This window comes from Bidens hawaiensis, unplaced genomic scaffold (genome assembly GCF_021521415.1).
Source record: "Bidens hawaiensis isolate Kalapana, Puna unplaced genomic scaffold, B.hawaiensis_p1.1 tig00000760_1, whole genome shotgun sequence".
In the NCBI taxonomy this organism is placed as follows: Eukaryota; Viridiplantae; Streptophyta; class Magnoliopsida; order Asterales; family Asteraceae; genus Bidens; species Bidens hawaiensis.
Window position 1 is genome coordinate 4657823 of NW_027491043.1, and position 17353 is coordinate 4675175.

Sequence of the window (17353 nt, forward strand, 5' to 3'; positions counted from 1 at the left end):
GCATGTCCTGTCCATATCAAATCAGAATCTTTAATCTACTTTTCTACTCTTTTTAATAAATAATAATAATTTCCATACTTTATCATCATTTCAAAAGATTACAATTCCCTAAAGCAAGGGATTGTGTTCCCTTGAGTTTGCCTATAAATTTGTAGCCTAAATTATCACCCAAAACACACTTCAAAGAACTACGAACTTGCACTAATCCTTTCCCAAGCATCCGTTGTTTCCAGCTCCGATCCTGTTACTAGGTAAGCCGAGAATATAACCTTGAAACCTACTATCCAACCCTTGTATTCTCCTATTTCTTGATCTTAATATATATACTTGTTATTTGATCGTATTCTAGACCTTCGATTCCGAGGCCAACACCAAGAAAACCCGAATCTCGATTAATCCCTTAACAAGAACCACAGGTGAGTCTCACAGCCCCTATTTTCACTGTTTTCACTGTTTTAAACTGCTTTCGGGGCGAGGGACACGTACTTAAATAATGTTTTATCATGGTATACTTACAAGCTATGAAAGCGATTATGTGTTTAAGTTATGTTTCATGATGAGCAATGCAAACGGTTATCTAAGGTTTTCAATGTATGTGCGCTAGAACTCGAGTAAGTGATCACTTTACCATTGGAACTCTAAGGGTAGGGACTGCTGGTTTGATCCACCCACTCGTAGGGGTCGCACCTCTTTGCATGGACGAGTGCCTAGTATGGTCATGGGGCAGTACTATGGGTTTGAGCCCGCTCGTAGGGGTCGCGCCTCTTTGCATGGACGAGCGCCTTGTTTTCCGGCACAACGTCCGCGCGTAACCCGCGGGACGGAATTATTATTTTAGCTCGTAGGGGCAATGCCTCTTTGCATGGACGAGCACAGTTTCTCAGAATTGTTCGCGCGTAACCCGCGGGACAGTATCCTTAGCTCGTAGGGGCAATGCCTCTTTGCATAAACGAGCATAGTTTTCCAGAAACGTCTGCGCGTAACCCGCGGGACGGTATTACATTATTTTAGCTCGTAGTGGCAGCGCCACTTACACAGACGAGCACAGTTCCCAGAAATGTTCGCGCGTAACCCGCGGAACGGTTTTATCAGAATATGTTAATATAACTGTCTTACCAAGCATGTGTTTTAATGATGCTAACAGAATATGTTTCAGAATGATTATGATGCAATACGATTTATCAAGTTACTAAAACTTGTGAACTCACTCAGTTTATACTGATTCAAATGTTTTTACGTGTCTTTCAGGAGATATCTAGGTAGCGCATGGAGTCACACTTAGAGCACCTCACGCTGAACATCTAAAACTAGCTTTTTGGAAGATTTTAGTTCTATCCCTTCGATGCGCATGGTTGTTCCCGCCGCGCAAAGGGATATGGCTTGGAAATCTTCAACAGTTGTTATACTTGGATGTTTTTATGTAACTTTTAAACAATGTAATGTATTAAACTTTTCTTGCTCAATGAAAATCTTTGAACGTTTGCAATGGCCCGTGCTTAATTATCAATCCCCACTCGCGCGCGCCCGGCTGTTTCCGCCGCTCAGGGCCGGGTGTGACAGTAGATCATGGAGTGGAGGGTTTTGTGGAATGTGTTGTGGGATGGGTTGTTCTTGATGAGGTGGTGGGTTAAGATTGTCGGGTTGAAACACTGGTGGGATTGGGTACGGGCTTTGTTCTTGATGGTTCATCTCTTCTACTTTCGGCCTCGAAGTTTCACCCTTTTTTTGTTTTGCTTGGTTTCTTCTCGCTGCTTTCTCAATCTCAGGATCAAACTGCAACACCTCCTTGTCTCGAGCAAATCTCGTATGCATCGTCTTAAAAGATTAACTGCACACACCAAACAAGCACACCCCGCGTAAAATCAACGAAAAAAAGAAAATAAACTAAAATTAAACTATATTAAACTGAATTATGCTAATTTAAGCTAAACTAAACTAGACTAAACTTGCACTAAGCGCGTTGAGTCCCCGGCAACGACGCCATTTTTACGTAGGCTGTCGCGGTTTACTCAAAAAATTAATTTTAAAACTTAAATACATGTAATAAGTACGGGTAAGTAAGGTCGTCTCCATAGGAACTCAAGGAAAGTGCTAATTTAATTTTTAACTAAATTAATTATTAACTAAAGCGGACGAACGATGTCAAGCAATTTTTTAGAAAAGATTAATTAAACTAAACGGTTACTTTGAAAAACTTTGTAGACAATATTAATAAAAGTATTCATTCTAGGTTCAGGTTATGTGTTCCATACGTTAATCACAGATTCTCTCGTCTTTGGTTCTATAATAATTGCTAATCCTATGGTTTGATTTATGATGACAAACGATAACTTAACTGAATTGTTGACACAAACGAAACCGAACTCCACAATTGCCAATTCTATGTCTAGGACAACTAAATCAATGATAAGTTTTGATGATTATAGTTCAATGACACAAGAGCTTAAACCCTAAATGTTGATGAACAACCAAACAAACGTTACACAAATCAATAATCGCAAACACAAACCTTAATCAACCAAATAACTAATTAAACAAGACAAATTCATATAAAATCAAACAAGCTATATTAATTAAGCACATGAATCTATTCTCAACAGTATTTTACACAAAACCTTAGCCTAGAATGAACACGGGAACTTAGCCGACCATCGACATAATCGTTAAAACACTTATCTTGATGAACATATGATCAATGATGGAACCGGAAGCTTTGGGATGGATGAAAGTCGCCCTAGAACACCTCTTCTGTCTTTGGAAGTTGTAATATACCGAATGGTGAGGTTAATGGGTTTATATAAGGCAAAACCCTAATTTTGGCCGACTTTAAGCATCTTCGCGTATCGCGAAGTTGCCTCTCCTGCATCTTCGCTTATCGCGAAGATGCAACTGACTTCATATTCAGATTTGTCTCGTTGAGAAACATGAAAGTCATATATTATGGATTCCGTAACTCATTTTATAGGCTGAGATATGCCCGTTTTACTAAAAGACACTTTACTGGTAACCCATCTTGTTCAGTTTTCACTTTGGCTTTAGGTTTCTCATCCAATCCTTTCCTGAATTCTTCTTAACCCTTAATACATGTTTCCCCATGCTTCCATCTTCTCGAGGCTTGCTTAATCTTCATCTGGATGGCTCTGAGTTAGCTCGTTTAAGCTCCTTAACTTCCAATGTCCTGAAAACATATATCAATGCTTGAAGTACCAATGTTCATCCATTTATTAACCTAAATATAACTAATTAATATATAAAACTAACTAACTTTTACTCAACCATCATCATGTCTGTAGTTTAGTCTAATTTAGCTAGTTTACGTAATTAAAAGAGTCTCGTGGGTTCGATATCCAAACTTACTTAGCTGTACTAGAGTCGACCGGTTCACTTGCCGGTTAGTAGTTTAGTTAAGTTTAAGAGTCTAGAATTTGTTACTTAGTGTCTAGATTAGCATGTTTTTATATAACTAGTTTTAGCACATCAATCCCCGACTAGGGTCCAAGCCATATATAATTAAATGATCAGGCAGAACCCATACCTTGTATGGCTAGTTTTATAAATGCGTAAGTTTGTTGTGGGCAGCACTTCCACTTGTAGTCGGGAAATTGAGGGAATAAACGAACAACACTTCCTTTTCTTGCACGTACTTCGAGAAACGAACGTCGAAACGTCAGGATTGAGGCATGAATATCGAGACAGGTGTATGCATAATAATGAAGTGTGTTTGGGATGCCTTAAAATAGAGCCCGACCTCCCTATTTATAGGGCTAAGCTGTTCCCCATCGCGGTACGCGATGGGGCTTAAGGGGGATCTATCGTGTATCGCGATTGATCTTTTCATTGCCTTTGATTATTATATTTCATCATCTAACGCGATGTAACTTTGGGCTGGCCATCTTGTATCGCGACGCCGCTCATTAGGCTTGATGAATTGACATATTGTTTTGCCACGTGTCGCCACGTGCTATGATTACTTAACATGGTCATCGCGTATCGCGATGATCCTTAATCTCAGGTGATCGCGTAACGTGACAGCGCCATTTCTAGGACTTTGTAACATACCCATCGCGTATTGCGATGGGTCTTGAAATTCATAATTTTCATTTTAAGTCCTTTGACTTTGGTAGCTCGTCACGTCTTGATCTAATTTCCTTCATTCAAAAATACTAAGGCGGCTCTCAAGCGGCTTGCGGCGATGCGAGCGTGCGTAGTGCGCCATCAAAGCACCACATTGCTCCCATCGCCCGTGCCCGTGCATGTCGGGTGCTTCGCACCCTTCGCTAGGACTGAGAGTGGTTAGCCATATAAGAATATTACTATGGAAACTTTCTTTCTTATTAAAGTTTTCTTTCCTATTTATACCCATATGGAATGCTTCCAGTTCTTCCTTCTTTCCATGTGAGATGAAGTTTCTTATTTTCTTAACACGAGATGCTTTTATTTTCTTATCTTATTTTTCCCATTACTTGTCTTGAGAATATTTTTGGTCATTTATTTTTATTAACTTGTCAAATTTGGACCAAATTTTTGGGGATGCTATATTTAACATAATACAAAACACCTAATTAGTAGTTATTAAGTTTTTATAATACCTAAATACAAATACCTAGTTATTTATAATATATAAAAGCAACTTTAAACTAATAAAAAGCTACTCTAACTGATCAAGGCCTCCTGCAGAAAAGTGGATGGTGTATATCCGGTTTGGCTATGGCTTAATCAACGCAACCAAATCCACATTGAATCCGATCCAGGAGGCGTTAACCCACATCGCTATTACAAAATGATAAACGGAACCGATGTAGCGATGCTTAATAGTCGGAGTATTCGATTAACAACTTTGAATTCAAGATTCGAACAATGATTATGAAAATGACAGTCATCTGAGAGAGCAACGGTGCTCACAAACAAGTCGAGCATCCATGCCATTGACTTGATGATGATGATCGATGCCAAAGACAAAGCTGAAAATGGTGGTTACGGAGGATGACAGCTAGGGTTGTAAACTGTTATCTTGGGGGGTTAATATCGACAGGGGAGGGGATATTAACCAAAAAGACCGATTTACCCTTCAGTTTAACATAAATCATTAACGAAGAATTAACGAAAAACCAAATTACAAAAAAAAGACCACCATGAGAACTATAACTGCGAAAAAAACCACTGGGATTAAAAGCTGTGTTTTGAGTTTCACCATAGAAACCATAACTGCAATTAAGTCTTATGGGTGGCATGCCAGAACATAGAACTAGAGCTTTCAATGACTTTTATACATGAGAAGTAGAGAAATTATGATAGCATTTAGCTTGTTGTTAATCAACATGAGCGACCGGTTTTGTAATTATGATGTTATTTTACTTGGACAACACATTTTTGTCCATTAACATAACTTTCGTTAGACTATAATATAATTCTTTCGTTAGACTATAATATAATTTACAGGTTCGTCCTTGTCGATTGTCAATTGTCATCATCGATTTGTGAGACGTGTTAATGAAAAAAAATCAAAAAGACCACTTAACCATTAAATTAACAATTAAATTTTATTTTGATAATGACACTCGTAATTTTAATAAATTCCATAATTTTGCATGAAATTTTGAAAACGTCCCCTCTAAAAATGCCAAGAGACAATAACTCCCTTAAACGTTGCGGTCAACGGGATAGGATGACCATGTTCTAAGTTCTAACTAGTTTGATATTTACAAAATGACTTTTGGCCTAGTGGTACAAAGATGTTGGCTAAGGTTTTGCTTTTACAATAGGTTGAGGGTTCAAGTTTCATGGTTGTTGAGTAAATGTGTAATTTAGGAGCAATGTTTTTAGACCCGGCCCAGATGTTGACCCGGACACCTTACTGGGTCAAAGTTCGGACCGATGTTTGACCTGGATGATGTCATAAATAATTTAAATATTATAATATTTAAAGTTAATAAATATAAAAAAAATAATAACCAGCTTCCTTGTGCATTTACACAAATTTATTAAATATATAACATTTGTATTTCTTTCATACCAGTATAAATGTAGTTTGCTTGGTTGGTTAGTGGAGTGTTCAACAATATATTTAATCTTGGTCATGCACCTGGGTTTGATTCCTGGCATCCACACCATTTTTTAATTAAAAAAGCTTTTTTTTTTTTCGGTTCACCCGCTGGGTCACCGGGTCCGGGCCAACCGCCACCCGCGAAACCCGGTTTTTAGAAAACTGGCGGCCAAGTACCCTGACCTGGCTCCGTATAGGAACAATGTCCCGCCAGACCGGGTTTTGAAACACTGTTTAGGAGTACTATTAAAGATCGAGTATGTGAGTTGATATTTCATATTTTCTAACTAGTTTAATATTTAATTAGAATATTTTTAAAACTTAATTACTATTTTATAAAGTTGTTTCTATTAATATTTTCGAAAGAATATTTATGGTACCAAGTTGTTTATTTATTTATATATATTTATTATTCAAAATATGTAATTTTAATTAAAATATTATATAGATTATAAATTACATTTACTTTTAGAAAAAATATTTAAATTGCATGTCGCTATGTTTAGGGATATGAAATTATGTATTTGCCCTTTTAAAAGTTTTGTAATAAAATGAAGTTTGTTCCCAATTTCCCAAGTATTTATATATGTTCTTATTTTGTGTGTTTCCCTTTGAATGAATATAAACAGATAAACCTTCAAGGGAAGACAGACGGTGATTGATTTTCCAAATCAAAGAGGAACTAACTCTAATGGAGGATTGTGTAAAAGGTTCTTTGAATTTGAACTTTGTTGATCTCTCCTCCCCAGATATCACTACCTCTGTATCCTTACACAAACAGGTCTCTCTATATATCAATATGCATGCATGTCATAAGCCTTTATTATTATTATTTGATTCATCAAAATGATATATATATTCTTAAGTTATTCTGAATTCTTTCAGTTTTGTTCCACATTGGATATAAGTTTTGGTGTTAATCTGTTTGTTTTTATATTTTGTATCTCTTAGGCATGCATGGATTCTGGTTTCTTCTATGTAACCAATCATGGAATCAGTCAGGAATTTATGGATCAAGTTTTCGCCCAAAGCAAGAACTTCTTTCATCTTCCATTGGATGAGAAAATGAAGCTTCTTAGGAATGAAAAGCATCGGGGCTACATGCCTGTTTTTGATGAACTTCTCGATCCCGTTAAGCAACTCCATGGTTTGTTCAAGTTCATATAGAACTTGTTTCCAACAATCAACCTGTTATTGCCAGTTCATATATGCATTTGCACCTATTGCTTTTATCTGCTAAGTGTCTATGATGTTTTGGTGATCACAAGGAGGGATTCTATATTGGTATTGAAGTGCTTGAAGATGATCCTAATGCTCAAAGGACATTTTACAGGCCAAATTTGTGGCCCGGCCCAGGTATTAGTCGAGTCTTGACAAGGATTATGTTCTGTTGAATAATCGTGAAGTTAATTAGCTTCACGATTCTAGAACCTGTGAAAAATCAGATTTCCACGTGTTTGACAAAGTCTGATTATTTGAGGAAGTAGTGCAGAAAATGACAAACAAACAAAAGAACAATTTTGTTAAGAAAAGAGAACGTCGCGAGAGGTGCATTTAGATAATCAGTTTTGTTACAGTTGGCATAAAACTAATATCCACTGTTGATCATTTGACCTCTTAAATAAGAATTAATCAAAAGTGCAATTTGCATATCCAAACATTAAAAATCGATGGTCATTTTAATACATAAATTGTTCTCCTTCAACACTCAAACTCATAATCATTTTGTATTAATGACCTGGTGACAGATATCTTGCCTGGATGGAGACAAACTATGGAAAAATATCATCAACAAGCTCTGTAAGTTTTTTCTAAGTGCACAAGGCATAAGAGAGTTATTCAATACAAAACCAGCTTTTAAGTTAGAAAACGGCAAGACTACATAAACACTTGTGCATGTTGCTTTAATACAGAGGGTGATTACATAACCTCAAGATTCATTATATGTATCCATCACTACCTGCAAGTGCTATTCAGCTCTTGTGAATCTCTACTTAAAGTTAGTTGTGTATTGAATGCTATCCTTCAGTATAAGCAACAAATTTCATATATGCGATCCTTCAGCTCTTGTGACATCTTGTGTCTGTTTTTATTGTAATCTTTTTAGGGAGGTTGTTAGAAAAACCACAAGGCTTATAGCTCTGGCACTTGATCTGGATGCCAAGTTTTTTGAACGACCAGAAATACTCGGCAATCCTATTGCAATCTTACGCTTGTTGCATTATGGAGGTGAAAATTAAGTTTTAGAATAATAATTCTGTTTCAATGTTTTCAAGATCTTGTAATGTGAGACAATAAGAAAGTTGGTTATGTTGCAGGTCAAGTATCTAACCCTGCAAAGGGAATATATGGAGCTGGTGCACACTCTGATTATGGTTTGATTATCCTCTTGGCATCAGATAGTGTTTCTGGACTTCAGGTATGCAATCTTGATATCAGTGACTTATGCGTATCATTTACTTTTGAAATAACTAGTTAGATATATGTATATATATTTTTTTGTGATTTTTTAGATATGCAAGGATAAAGGCGCGAACCCTCAGGTGTGGGAATATGTTGAACCAGTAAAAGGGTAAGTTGGTTGAATCTTTACACTATAGAAGATGATGAATAATAATTGTCTATATGCATGTTTCAGAGCGTTTGTGGTAAATCTTGGCGATATGCTTGAACGATGGAGCAATGGTGTTTTCAGGTATAAACGATGAATTTTGAGATGAAACAGACGGTCTTCAGTTTGATAGTTGATGTTAGTTCTTAAACCGTTAGGAAGAAGATAAAATTAAAAATAGAAATCGCTAATTCAGGCCTATTTTGACTCTTTTAAGGTAATAGCTTTGACTTAAAAAAGTCAAATGAATTTTGTTTTTCAGGTCAACATTGCATAGGGTGATGGGCAACGGGGAAGATCGATACTCGGTATGACTTGCTCTAAAATTATCTTTTGAATCCCATGTCTCTTTTCGTACAAAATTAAAACTTGAATTTCCTGTTTTGTGTAAAGCAGATTCCATCCTTTGTGGTGCCTGGACATGATTGTCTGGTTGAGTGCTTACCTACCTGCCAATCAGAACAAAATCCACCCAAGTAAGTATTAATGTACGCGAATAAGAATTTGAGTTTGTAGAAACAGCAGTATTGTTGCTTTTCATTGTTGCTTGGATTCTGATTGTCTTAAGTTTCCTCCTATCAAATGTGAAATATACCTTCTTCAAAAATATCAGAACACACATGCGATCTTAGCGCTTATAGCAAAGCCTGAATAACAGGAGGTAAAAACCCAAGTTCTTTGGACAGTTATCAACATATAAGAATAGAATATCAATGGTTACACTTCTATATGAAGCAGTTGTTGGTGCGCAACTTTTATATTTAATCATGTTATACTACATGTTTTAAGTTTACTAACAATATCAAATATGACTCAGATTGGAGGAAAATAGTCAACATTAGGAACAGAACATGACAGGAGCTAAAGAAATAGTTCGTTCAAATCTTCATACTACTATTACCTAATGTTAGTTTTAATCTTTATTATGGATTAAATCTTGTGTTAGTTGATTCCGTGTTACTGTTCAGTTCAGTTTTACCAGCCGGTAAAAACAGTTTTCATATTTAACTTTGGGTTAAAGTTTAGTAGAAAAGATAAAACAAGTTGCAAGTCAAGTGGACTGAAAATTCAGGTTGCTTGCTTAAGTAAAACTGCAGAAAATAACAAGTGGGTAGGATAAGGTGTAAGACCAACTTGTGTGTCAAGTAGGTGTTAAGTAGTTTTGTGTTTCCCACTCTATAAATAGAGGGGTTTGTTTCTTTGATTATGTACTACCAGTATCACTACTAAAAATCAGTTTTTATAAGAAATACAATTACAAAAGTTAGTAGAAATCTGGTCCATATTTTCTGTTTTGTTTTTCTAGTTCAAGATCTAATTGTGACCAACAATTGGTATCAGAGCCTTGCTCATTGATCCAACCAGCTGTTAAACTGGTGCAGAAAAACACTACAGCCACCGCCAATCACATAGGTCGTAGGTGTCGGCCTGTTTACCACCCATAACCCCTGTTCCAGCCAAAAATATGATAAAAAATGAATCTGACGAGCAGTCCGTATGGCTGATTCAAGCAGCAGCAGCTGTTACTATCAGAGAAGTTGGGGGAACAACATCGTACCAATGTCTGTTGCTAAGTACAATGAACTATACCTCTTGGGCTATCAAGATGGAGTCGTTCATGGATGCCCAAGGAATATGGGATGCCATAGAACCACCTGAAGGAGATGACGTGGATGTCAAAGTCAGGAAGAAAGCAAGGGCTTTCATCTTCCAGGCACTGCCGGAAGACATCTTGTTGCAAGTTGCATGTCACAAGGAGGCTAAGGACGTGTGGAACGCCCTTAAAGTTCGGTATCTTGGTGTTGAAAGGGTACAACAAGCTCGGATTCAAACTCTTAACCGAGAGTTTGAATTATTGAGTATAAAGGAGGCTGATAACATTGATGATTATGCTAGCAAGATTGGTGGGATTGTGTCCAAGTTCCAAACACTTGGAACGACGATTGAAGAAAAGGCGCTAGTAAAGAAGTTGCTGACTTCCGCACCAACCAGATTTCTTCCTATCGTCGCTACAATAGAACAGTATTCTGACCTGAATACTATGCCGTTAGAAGAGATCGTCGGACGTCTCAAAGCATACGAAAAACGTATCAAACCCGTTGGAGCAGCCAAAGACTCTTCGGGTCAGTTATTACTAACCAGATCTGAGTGGCAGGAGAAGCACAGATCTGAGACGAAACAAGTCGGCAGAGGTTGAGGATCAGCTCCGATTAATCAACTTGGCCGTGGTCGAGGTCGTGGTAGATTTGGCAGCCGTGGACGAGGAGTGTAACGCCCGTTGATTCCGATTTCAAGAATTAAAGATTGTTGAGTATGTATAATTCTCGGGATTCATCCGACGTTTCTCCGAAGCCTTTACGTCTTCACGGTACGCCTAATCGCTTAACTTTTCTTCCAAGTTGCATTATTATTAAATTTCGGGGGCTAGAATGAAAATGTTTGATATTATAACATAAAAAAAAAAATAAAACCCTAGCTGCTGCTGCTGCCTGCGATCGGACTACTCCAGCCCCCCCTTCATTGCTTCGACTTTTTGATCGATTCCAAGTTCCTAGAGGTAGTTCAAGGTATGTACTACAATCCCCTACACTCTTTTTGCTCACCCCTAATCGTTTTGATGCTCAATTTTGCCGAAACTTTTTGTTGGGCAGATTTCGGCTAGAGTGCAATTGACCCACTTCCCGTGGATAAAAATTAGAGTTTCCGGTGTAGAAAGATCCCCAGGTATGGCATTTACATCATATTAAAATTTCGTGGTCATTGGAGGTGTTTAGGTCGGTCAATCGATTTTAGTTCGAAAACTAGGGTTTTCGAGTGTAGAATTACAAATTGTTGAGTTTGATGCGCTAGTTGATCGGGTGACCGACCGATTCTGTTCGTGCAGCCTTAGGGGGGTTTAAGGGCTGTGGAAAAATTATTTTTTTGGTGCTCGGGGCTGTCGGGGTTAGTGCTTCGTCAATCGAGTCGGCGGTGCGCAAATTTTCGTTTAAATGTTAAAGTAAGTGTTGTAAAAAGGAACCGTCAACCCTATCAACTCGGGTGACATAATTATGATGAATGAAAAGGTTTAAGACGGAATTTGGTCCATTCGGGGCTGATTCGGTTAACAAATGGTTTTAAGGATTATTTCACGCGCATTCGACCCGATTTGACTATCTTTGGGCCTTGGGCCAAGCTGTTGGGCCTTGGGCCAAGTGTTGGGCCTTGGGCCAAAGTGTTGGGCTTGTACGGCCCATTAGGCTAGAGTGTTCTTACAGTCTAGTTTAGTAACGCGTTATGTATAATTTACAGGCCCTTGTTTGTGATTTTGCCCTTAGGAACTTCCTAGCTTGTTGCAAGTATTCGATCGATCTCAGGTGAGTTCTTACTTGGGCTAGCATGCACATCTAAGTGTTTTTCTTACTTGATGAAATGTTTTGAATGGTTTTACATAGGCTTGCTAGTATTGGTAGGCCTTGGAATGTTATAGAATGTGTGTGTGTATATATATATATTTATATATATTTAGAATGGCCAATATTTGGCGAATGTTGTAGTTGTCTCGACTACTGAATGTTGTGTATGCCTACCTTGTGTTTGTATACGCCGAATGTTACGTGTTTGGGTTGTACGTTTGCTCGACCCTGAATGTTTGTAGTCGTTTCGACTACTGAATGTTGCGTATGCCTACTTTGTGTTTGCATGCGCTGAATGCTACTTTACTGATGGTAAAGTCTATACAAGATTTGGTAATGTTGAATGAAGAAAAGGTATTTCCTAGTGAATATGCCAAAGAAAGTACCGAGAAAGGTGTTTGGTACTTAGATAATGGTGCAAGCAATCACATGACCGGTGAACGGATTTACTTTAGTGAACTCAATGAAAAAATGATAGGGCGTGTTAAGTTTGGAGATGGTTCGGCAATTGAAATCAGAGGCAAAGGGTCGATTCTTCTTCAGTGTAAAAATGGCGATCAAAGACTCATTCTAATGTTTATTACATTCCAGATTTATGTAATAACATATCGAGTCCCGGGCAACTTGATGAGGTTGGATGTAAGACAAATATTGAGAACGGTTATCTCTCACTCTATGACTGATCGGGTGCAGCGTTAATGAAGGTCAAGAGGTCTCCAAACCGACTCTATAAAGTGTGTCTTCACGTTGTTTTACCAACCTGTTTATGTTTTAAAATGAACTTGACAGCTTGGATTTGGCATGCTCTTCTCGGGCATTTAAACTTTGATGTCATGATAATGATGACACAAGAAAAGTTTGTGATTGGGGTTCCAAGCATAAACCACAAGTCACAACTTTGTGAAAGTTGTCATGTCGGGAAGCAACAAAGGCTTCCATTTCCATCCCATGCCTTGTATCGAGCAAAACAACCTCTTGAACTAATACATGCTGATCTTTGCAATCCTATTACACCTTGCACACCATCTGGCAACAAGTATTTTCTGTTGCTTGTTGATGATTTTAGCAGATTCATGTGGGATCAAGCTTTGGAAGCATTTGCTAAGTTCAAGAAATCTGTTGAAGTTGAAACGGGTTATAAAATCAAGGCCTTGAGAACATATCGTGGAAGAGAGTTTGTGTCTACAAACTTCGAACAATTGTGCAGCGAAGATGGTATAAATCGGTACTTAACCGCACCATATACACCGCAATAAAACGATGTAGTTAAACGAAGAAATCAAACGATACTTGGAATGACAAGATCGATGATGAAAGCAATGAAGCTACCACAATGGTTGTGGGGAGAAGGTTTACGGCATTCGGTTTACATAATGAACCGAACACCCACAAAAGCTTAGGGAAAGAAGACCCCGTATGAAGCGTTAAAAGGACGAAAGCCGAATTTGGGACACTTGAAAGTGTTCGGTTGTACTGCCTATGTTAAAGTACCCACGGTTCAGTTAACAAAATTGGCAATCTATGGTGTATCTCGGGAGTGAACCGGGAAGTAAAGCTTATAGACTTTACAATCCGAGAACCAAACGGGTGTGTGTAAGTAGGGATGTTCGCTTTGAGGAAAGCAAGCCATGGAATTGGGTCAAAGAACTCGAGACAAACGAAAAAGATTGGGTCGAGTTTACCGTTGAAGATGAAGCCCAAACCACCGGGTTTGGTTCGGCCCAGATTTCACCCAATCAAAGCGAGATAGCTGTTGTCCAAAACGAACACAGCGGGCCTGGTTCGACTACTTTAACCAGCAGCCCAACAGCAGAACGTGATAGCCCCCTGCAGAACAGTCAGCAGGCAGATTCAGGCAGTTCGGACAGCCCATTTAAAGACCAAAACAGTCCGAACAGCTTTGGATAGCCTAGTTCATCAGATGTGAGCCCAATTTTTAGCTCATATTATGATTACACCCCTGCCCAGGGTTTCCGACAGCTGAATTTTGTTTACTCCAGAACCCAATCATTGCAACAAATCCCGTTTAACCCACCTCGATTTGAAGACCTAGACCTGTTGTTACTAAATGAAGAACCGTGTTCATTTAATGAGGCCAGAGATAGCAAGGAATGGAGAATTGCTATGCAAGAAGAATTAAATTCGATCGAGAAGAATGGCACTTGGAAATTGGTTCAACCACCCAAAGGTGTTAAACCAATTGGTCTAAAGTGGGTCTACAAAGCCAAACGAGACGCCAAAGGTGACATAACTCGTTACAAAGCTAGACTTGTAGCGAAGGGCTATGTTCAAAAGCACAATATCGATTATGATGAAGTATTTGCCCCGGTTACCCTAATGGAAACAGTTCGGTTACTTCTTTCTCTAGCCGCACGAGATGGGTGGGAAGTTCACCATCTTAATGTTAAAACCGCATTCCTGAATGGAGAATTGAAAGATGTCTATGTATCTCAACCTGAAGGATTTGAGAAACCGGGAAAGGAGCACCTTGGCCTTATATGGCTTGAAACAAGCTCCGAGAGCTTGGAATTCGAAGCTGGATGCAACGCTAAAACTGCTTGGTTTTACTCGTTGTCCAAGAGAACATGCCGTGTACAAGAGAATCGCCAAGGCTGGTCCGTTGATTGTGGGAGTTTATGTGGATGATTTAATCATCACAGGACCTTGTAAAGATGAGATAAATGCATTCAAAAGACAGATGCAAGATCGCTTTGAAATGAGTGATTTGGGATTGTTTAACCTACTACTTGGGAGTAGAAGTTAAACAAGACAAGATGTGTATTACTTTGAAGCAAGCAGGTTATGCCACGAGAATTCTCAAAGATGCAAATTTGTGGGAATGCAATCCTACAAAATGTCCTATGGACCCAAGTCCAAAACTCGGAAAAGATGAGGATCAAGAGTGTGTTAATGCCACTAAAATATCGAAGAATAATTGGCTGTCTTCGATATTTAACACACACACGACCAGATATTAGTTATGCGGTTGGTTTAGCTAGTCGTTTTATGGAGTCCCCAAGGACATCATATTCACAAGCTGTGAAACATGTGATGAGGTATGTGAAAGGCACAATTGACTTCGGGATTCGTTACAAGAAAAATGGAGATGAAAAATTAGTAGGCTACAGTGACAGCTCTCATGCGACTGATGGTATGGATGGTAAGAGCACAACAGGAATGGTGTTTTATTACGGGGGTGGTCTGATAGCATGGTGTAGTCAGAAGCAAAATACTGTTGCTTTGTCATCTTGTGAAGTTGAATTTGTAGCTGCAACTTCTACAGCTTGTCAAGCAATCTGGTTGAAAGGTCTATTAGAGGAGATAACCGAGAAAAGTGTGGAAGCTATAACACTACGTGTGGATAACAAGTCTGCAATCTTGTTAATGAAAAATCCAGTATTTCACGGACGAAGCAAACATATTGATACTAAGTATCACTTTATCTGAGAATGTGTGGAAAAGAATTTGGTGAAGATAGAGCACGTGAGTGGAGATGAACAGAAAGTTGATATTTTGACTAAAGCCTTGCCAAGAGTCAAGTTTATCGAGATGAGGGAAATGCTAGGAGTTGAAGACTTAACAACTTTGAAGAACGGAATCAAGGGGGTGAATGTTAGTTGATTCCGTGTTACTGTTCAGTTCAGTTTTACCAGCCGGTAAAAACAGTTTTCATATTTAACTTTGGGTTAAAGTTTAGTAGAAAAAAGATAAAACAAGTTGCAAGTCAAGTGGACTGAAAATTCAGGTTGCTTGCTTAAGTAAAACTGCAGAAAATAACAAGTGGGTAGGATAAGGTGTAAGACCAACTTGTGTGTCAAGTAGGTGTTAAGTAGTTTTGTGTTTCCCACTCTATAAATAGAGGGGTTTGTTTCTTTGATTATGTACTACCAGTATCACTACTAAAAATCAGTTTTTTATAAGAAATGCAATTACAAAAGTTAGTAGAAATCTGGTTCATATTTTCTGTTTTGTTTTTCTAGTTCAAGATCCAATTGTGACCCCATCTTGTCTGAAAAATTGAACTGGATCAGATTCAAACCCTATCCAGTGTTACGGACAAAGACCAAAAGAAGTCAAATGTGATTTTAGATTTAAATTAGTCAAATGTTATGTTCGTGAAAAGATTGCAGCGGCTCCCTAAGAGTTCCACATGTTCAATCAGCCAATCAACTTGTTAACAACCTCACGAAACCGCTCAGTCAAGGTCCTTTTTCATTTTAAGATTGGAGCCACCGACGGGTAATAAATTTATCGAATCATTTATCTTGCGAGGGCATATTACGGAGGATAAAGCCTTCAACCTTGTCATGCATCACCATCAACCACCGTCTTCGTTACTATGTTCACCTCCGATCACAATATTCAACCAAAAACCAGATTTTAGGAAACGAATTTTTCAACAAATTCGATTAAAAAAAATCAACCAAACGTATACATATAATCATCTATGATACCGCCTGATTGAACTTCACAAGATATACTACACATTTTACATTACATGGCTATATTCTACACCATACATAATAGTTAATACCCTATAATGATCAGACTGTTTAAATTTGTTGTTCATTGGGTTAACCCAAACCAGAAAACCCTATCCAGTTACCAGATCGGGTTAAAACCCTATCCAGTATTATGGATAAAGACCAAATAGAAAGCCAACTGTGTGTTTAAATTTATATTACTCAAATATATGTTCATGAAAAGATTGCAGATGGCTCCCAAAGAGTTATCCTTTTCAGCTTCTTCACGTTAAGATTGGAGTCTCCGATGGGGCATCTGTCTTGCAGGGGCGTATTACGGAATACGGACAAAGACCAAAAAGAAAGTCTGAGTGTGTTTTAAATTAGTCAACTAGTATGTTTAAAAGGCAGCTCTATTTTGCCATATAATGTCTCCTGTATTTTCTCTATTCCGGTCACAAGTTCACAATAAATGAATTACAATCCTTTTGCTTAGAAAACCTTGCTACCATTATATGCAGCAGCCGAACCAAATAGATCAGGTTCAACCTGGTTACAGGTTATTCTGGTATATAGTTGGGTTCGGGTGGCATCAGGTCAGGCAGGTAACTCAGGGACACCTAAAAACGCCCTGGACTAGTTTTATTCAGAGTGTATTGTATTCACTCATTAATCGGTAAATGGATAAGCGGTCCCCAAATATTTACTAGTAGATTTGATACACCCACAAGTATATATACATACAACTACATGCATGCGTAATTATTTAAAGGTTTATCTCATCATGGAACTAATGCAACAATCACACCATAAACCAACCATGCCCAAAGTCAACATTAAA

At 38.2% G+C, this 17353-nt stretch overlaps 1 protein-coding gene and 1 pseudogene across 1 annotated transcript; both read left to right on the plus strand.

Moving 5' to 3' along the window:
• The first annotated feature begins 7987 nt into the window (after positions 1-7987).
• On the plus strand, positions 7988-9134 carry LOC143533837 (kihadalactone A synthase LFS-like). The gene is made up of 7 exons (XM_077028488.1): positions 7988-8025; positions 8151-8272; positions 8362-8462; positions 8557-8615; positions 8682-8738; positions 8917-8962; positions 9051-9134. The coding sequence occupies exons 1-7, from the start codon at positions 7988-7990 to the stop codon at positions 9132-9134; spliced, it is 507 nt and encodes a 168-aa protein (XP_076884603.1).
• A 5738-nt stretch (positions 9135-14872) lies between these two features.
• On the plus strand, positions 14873-15496 carry LOC143533851 (secreted RxLR effector protein 161 pseudogene; annotated as a pseudogene).
• The last annotated feature ends 1857 nt before the right edge of the window (positions 15497-17353 follow it).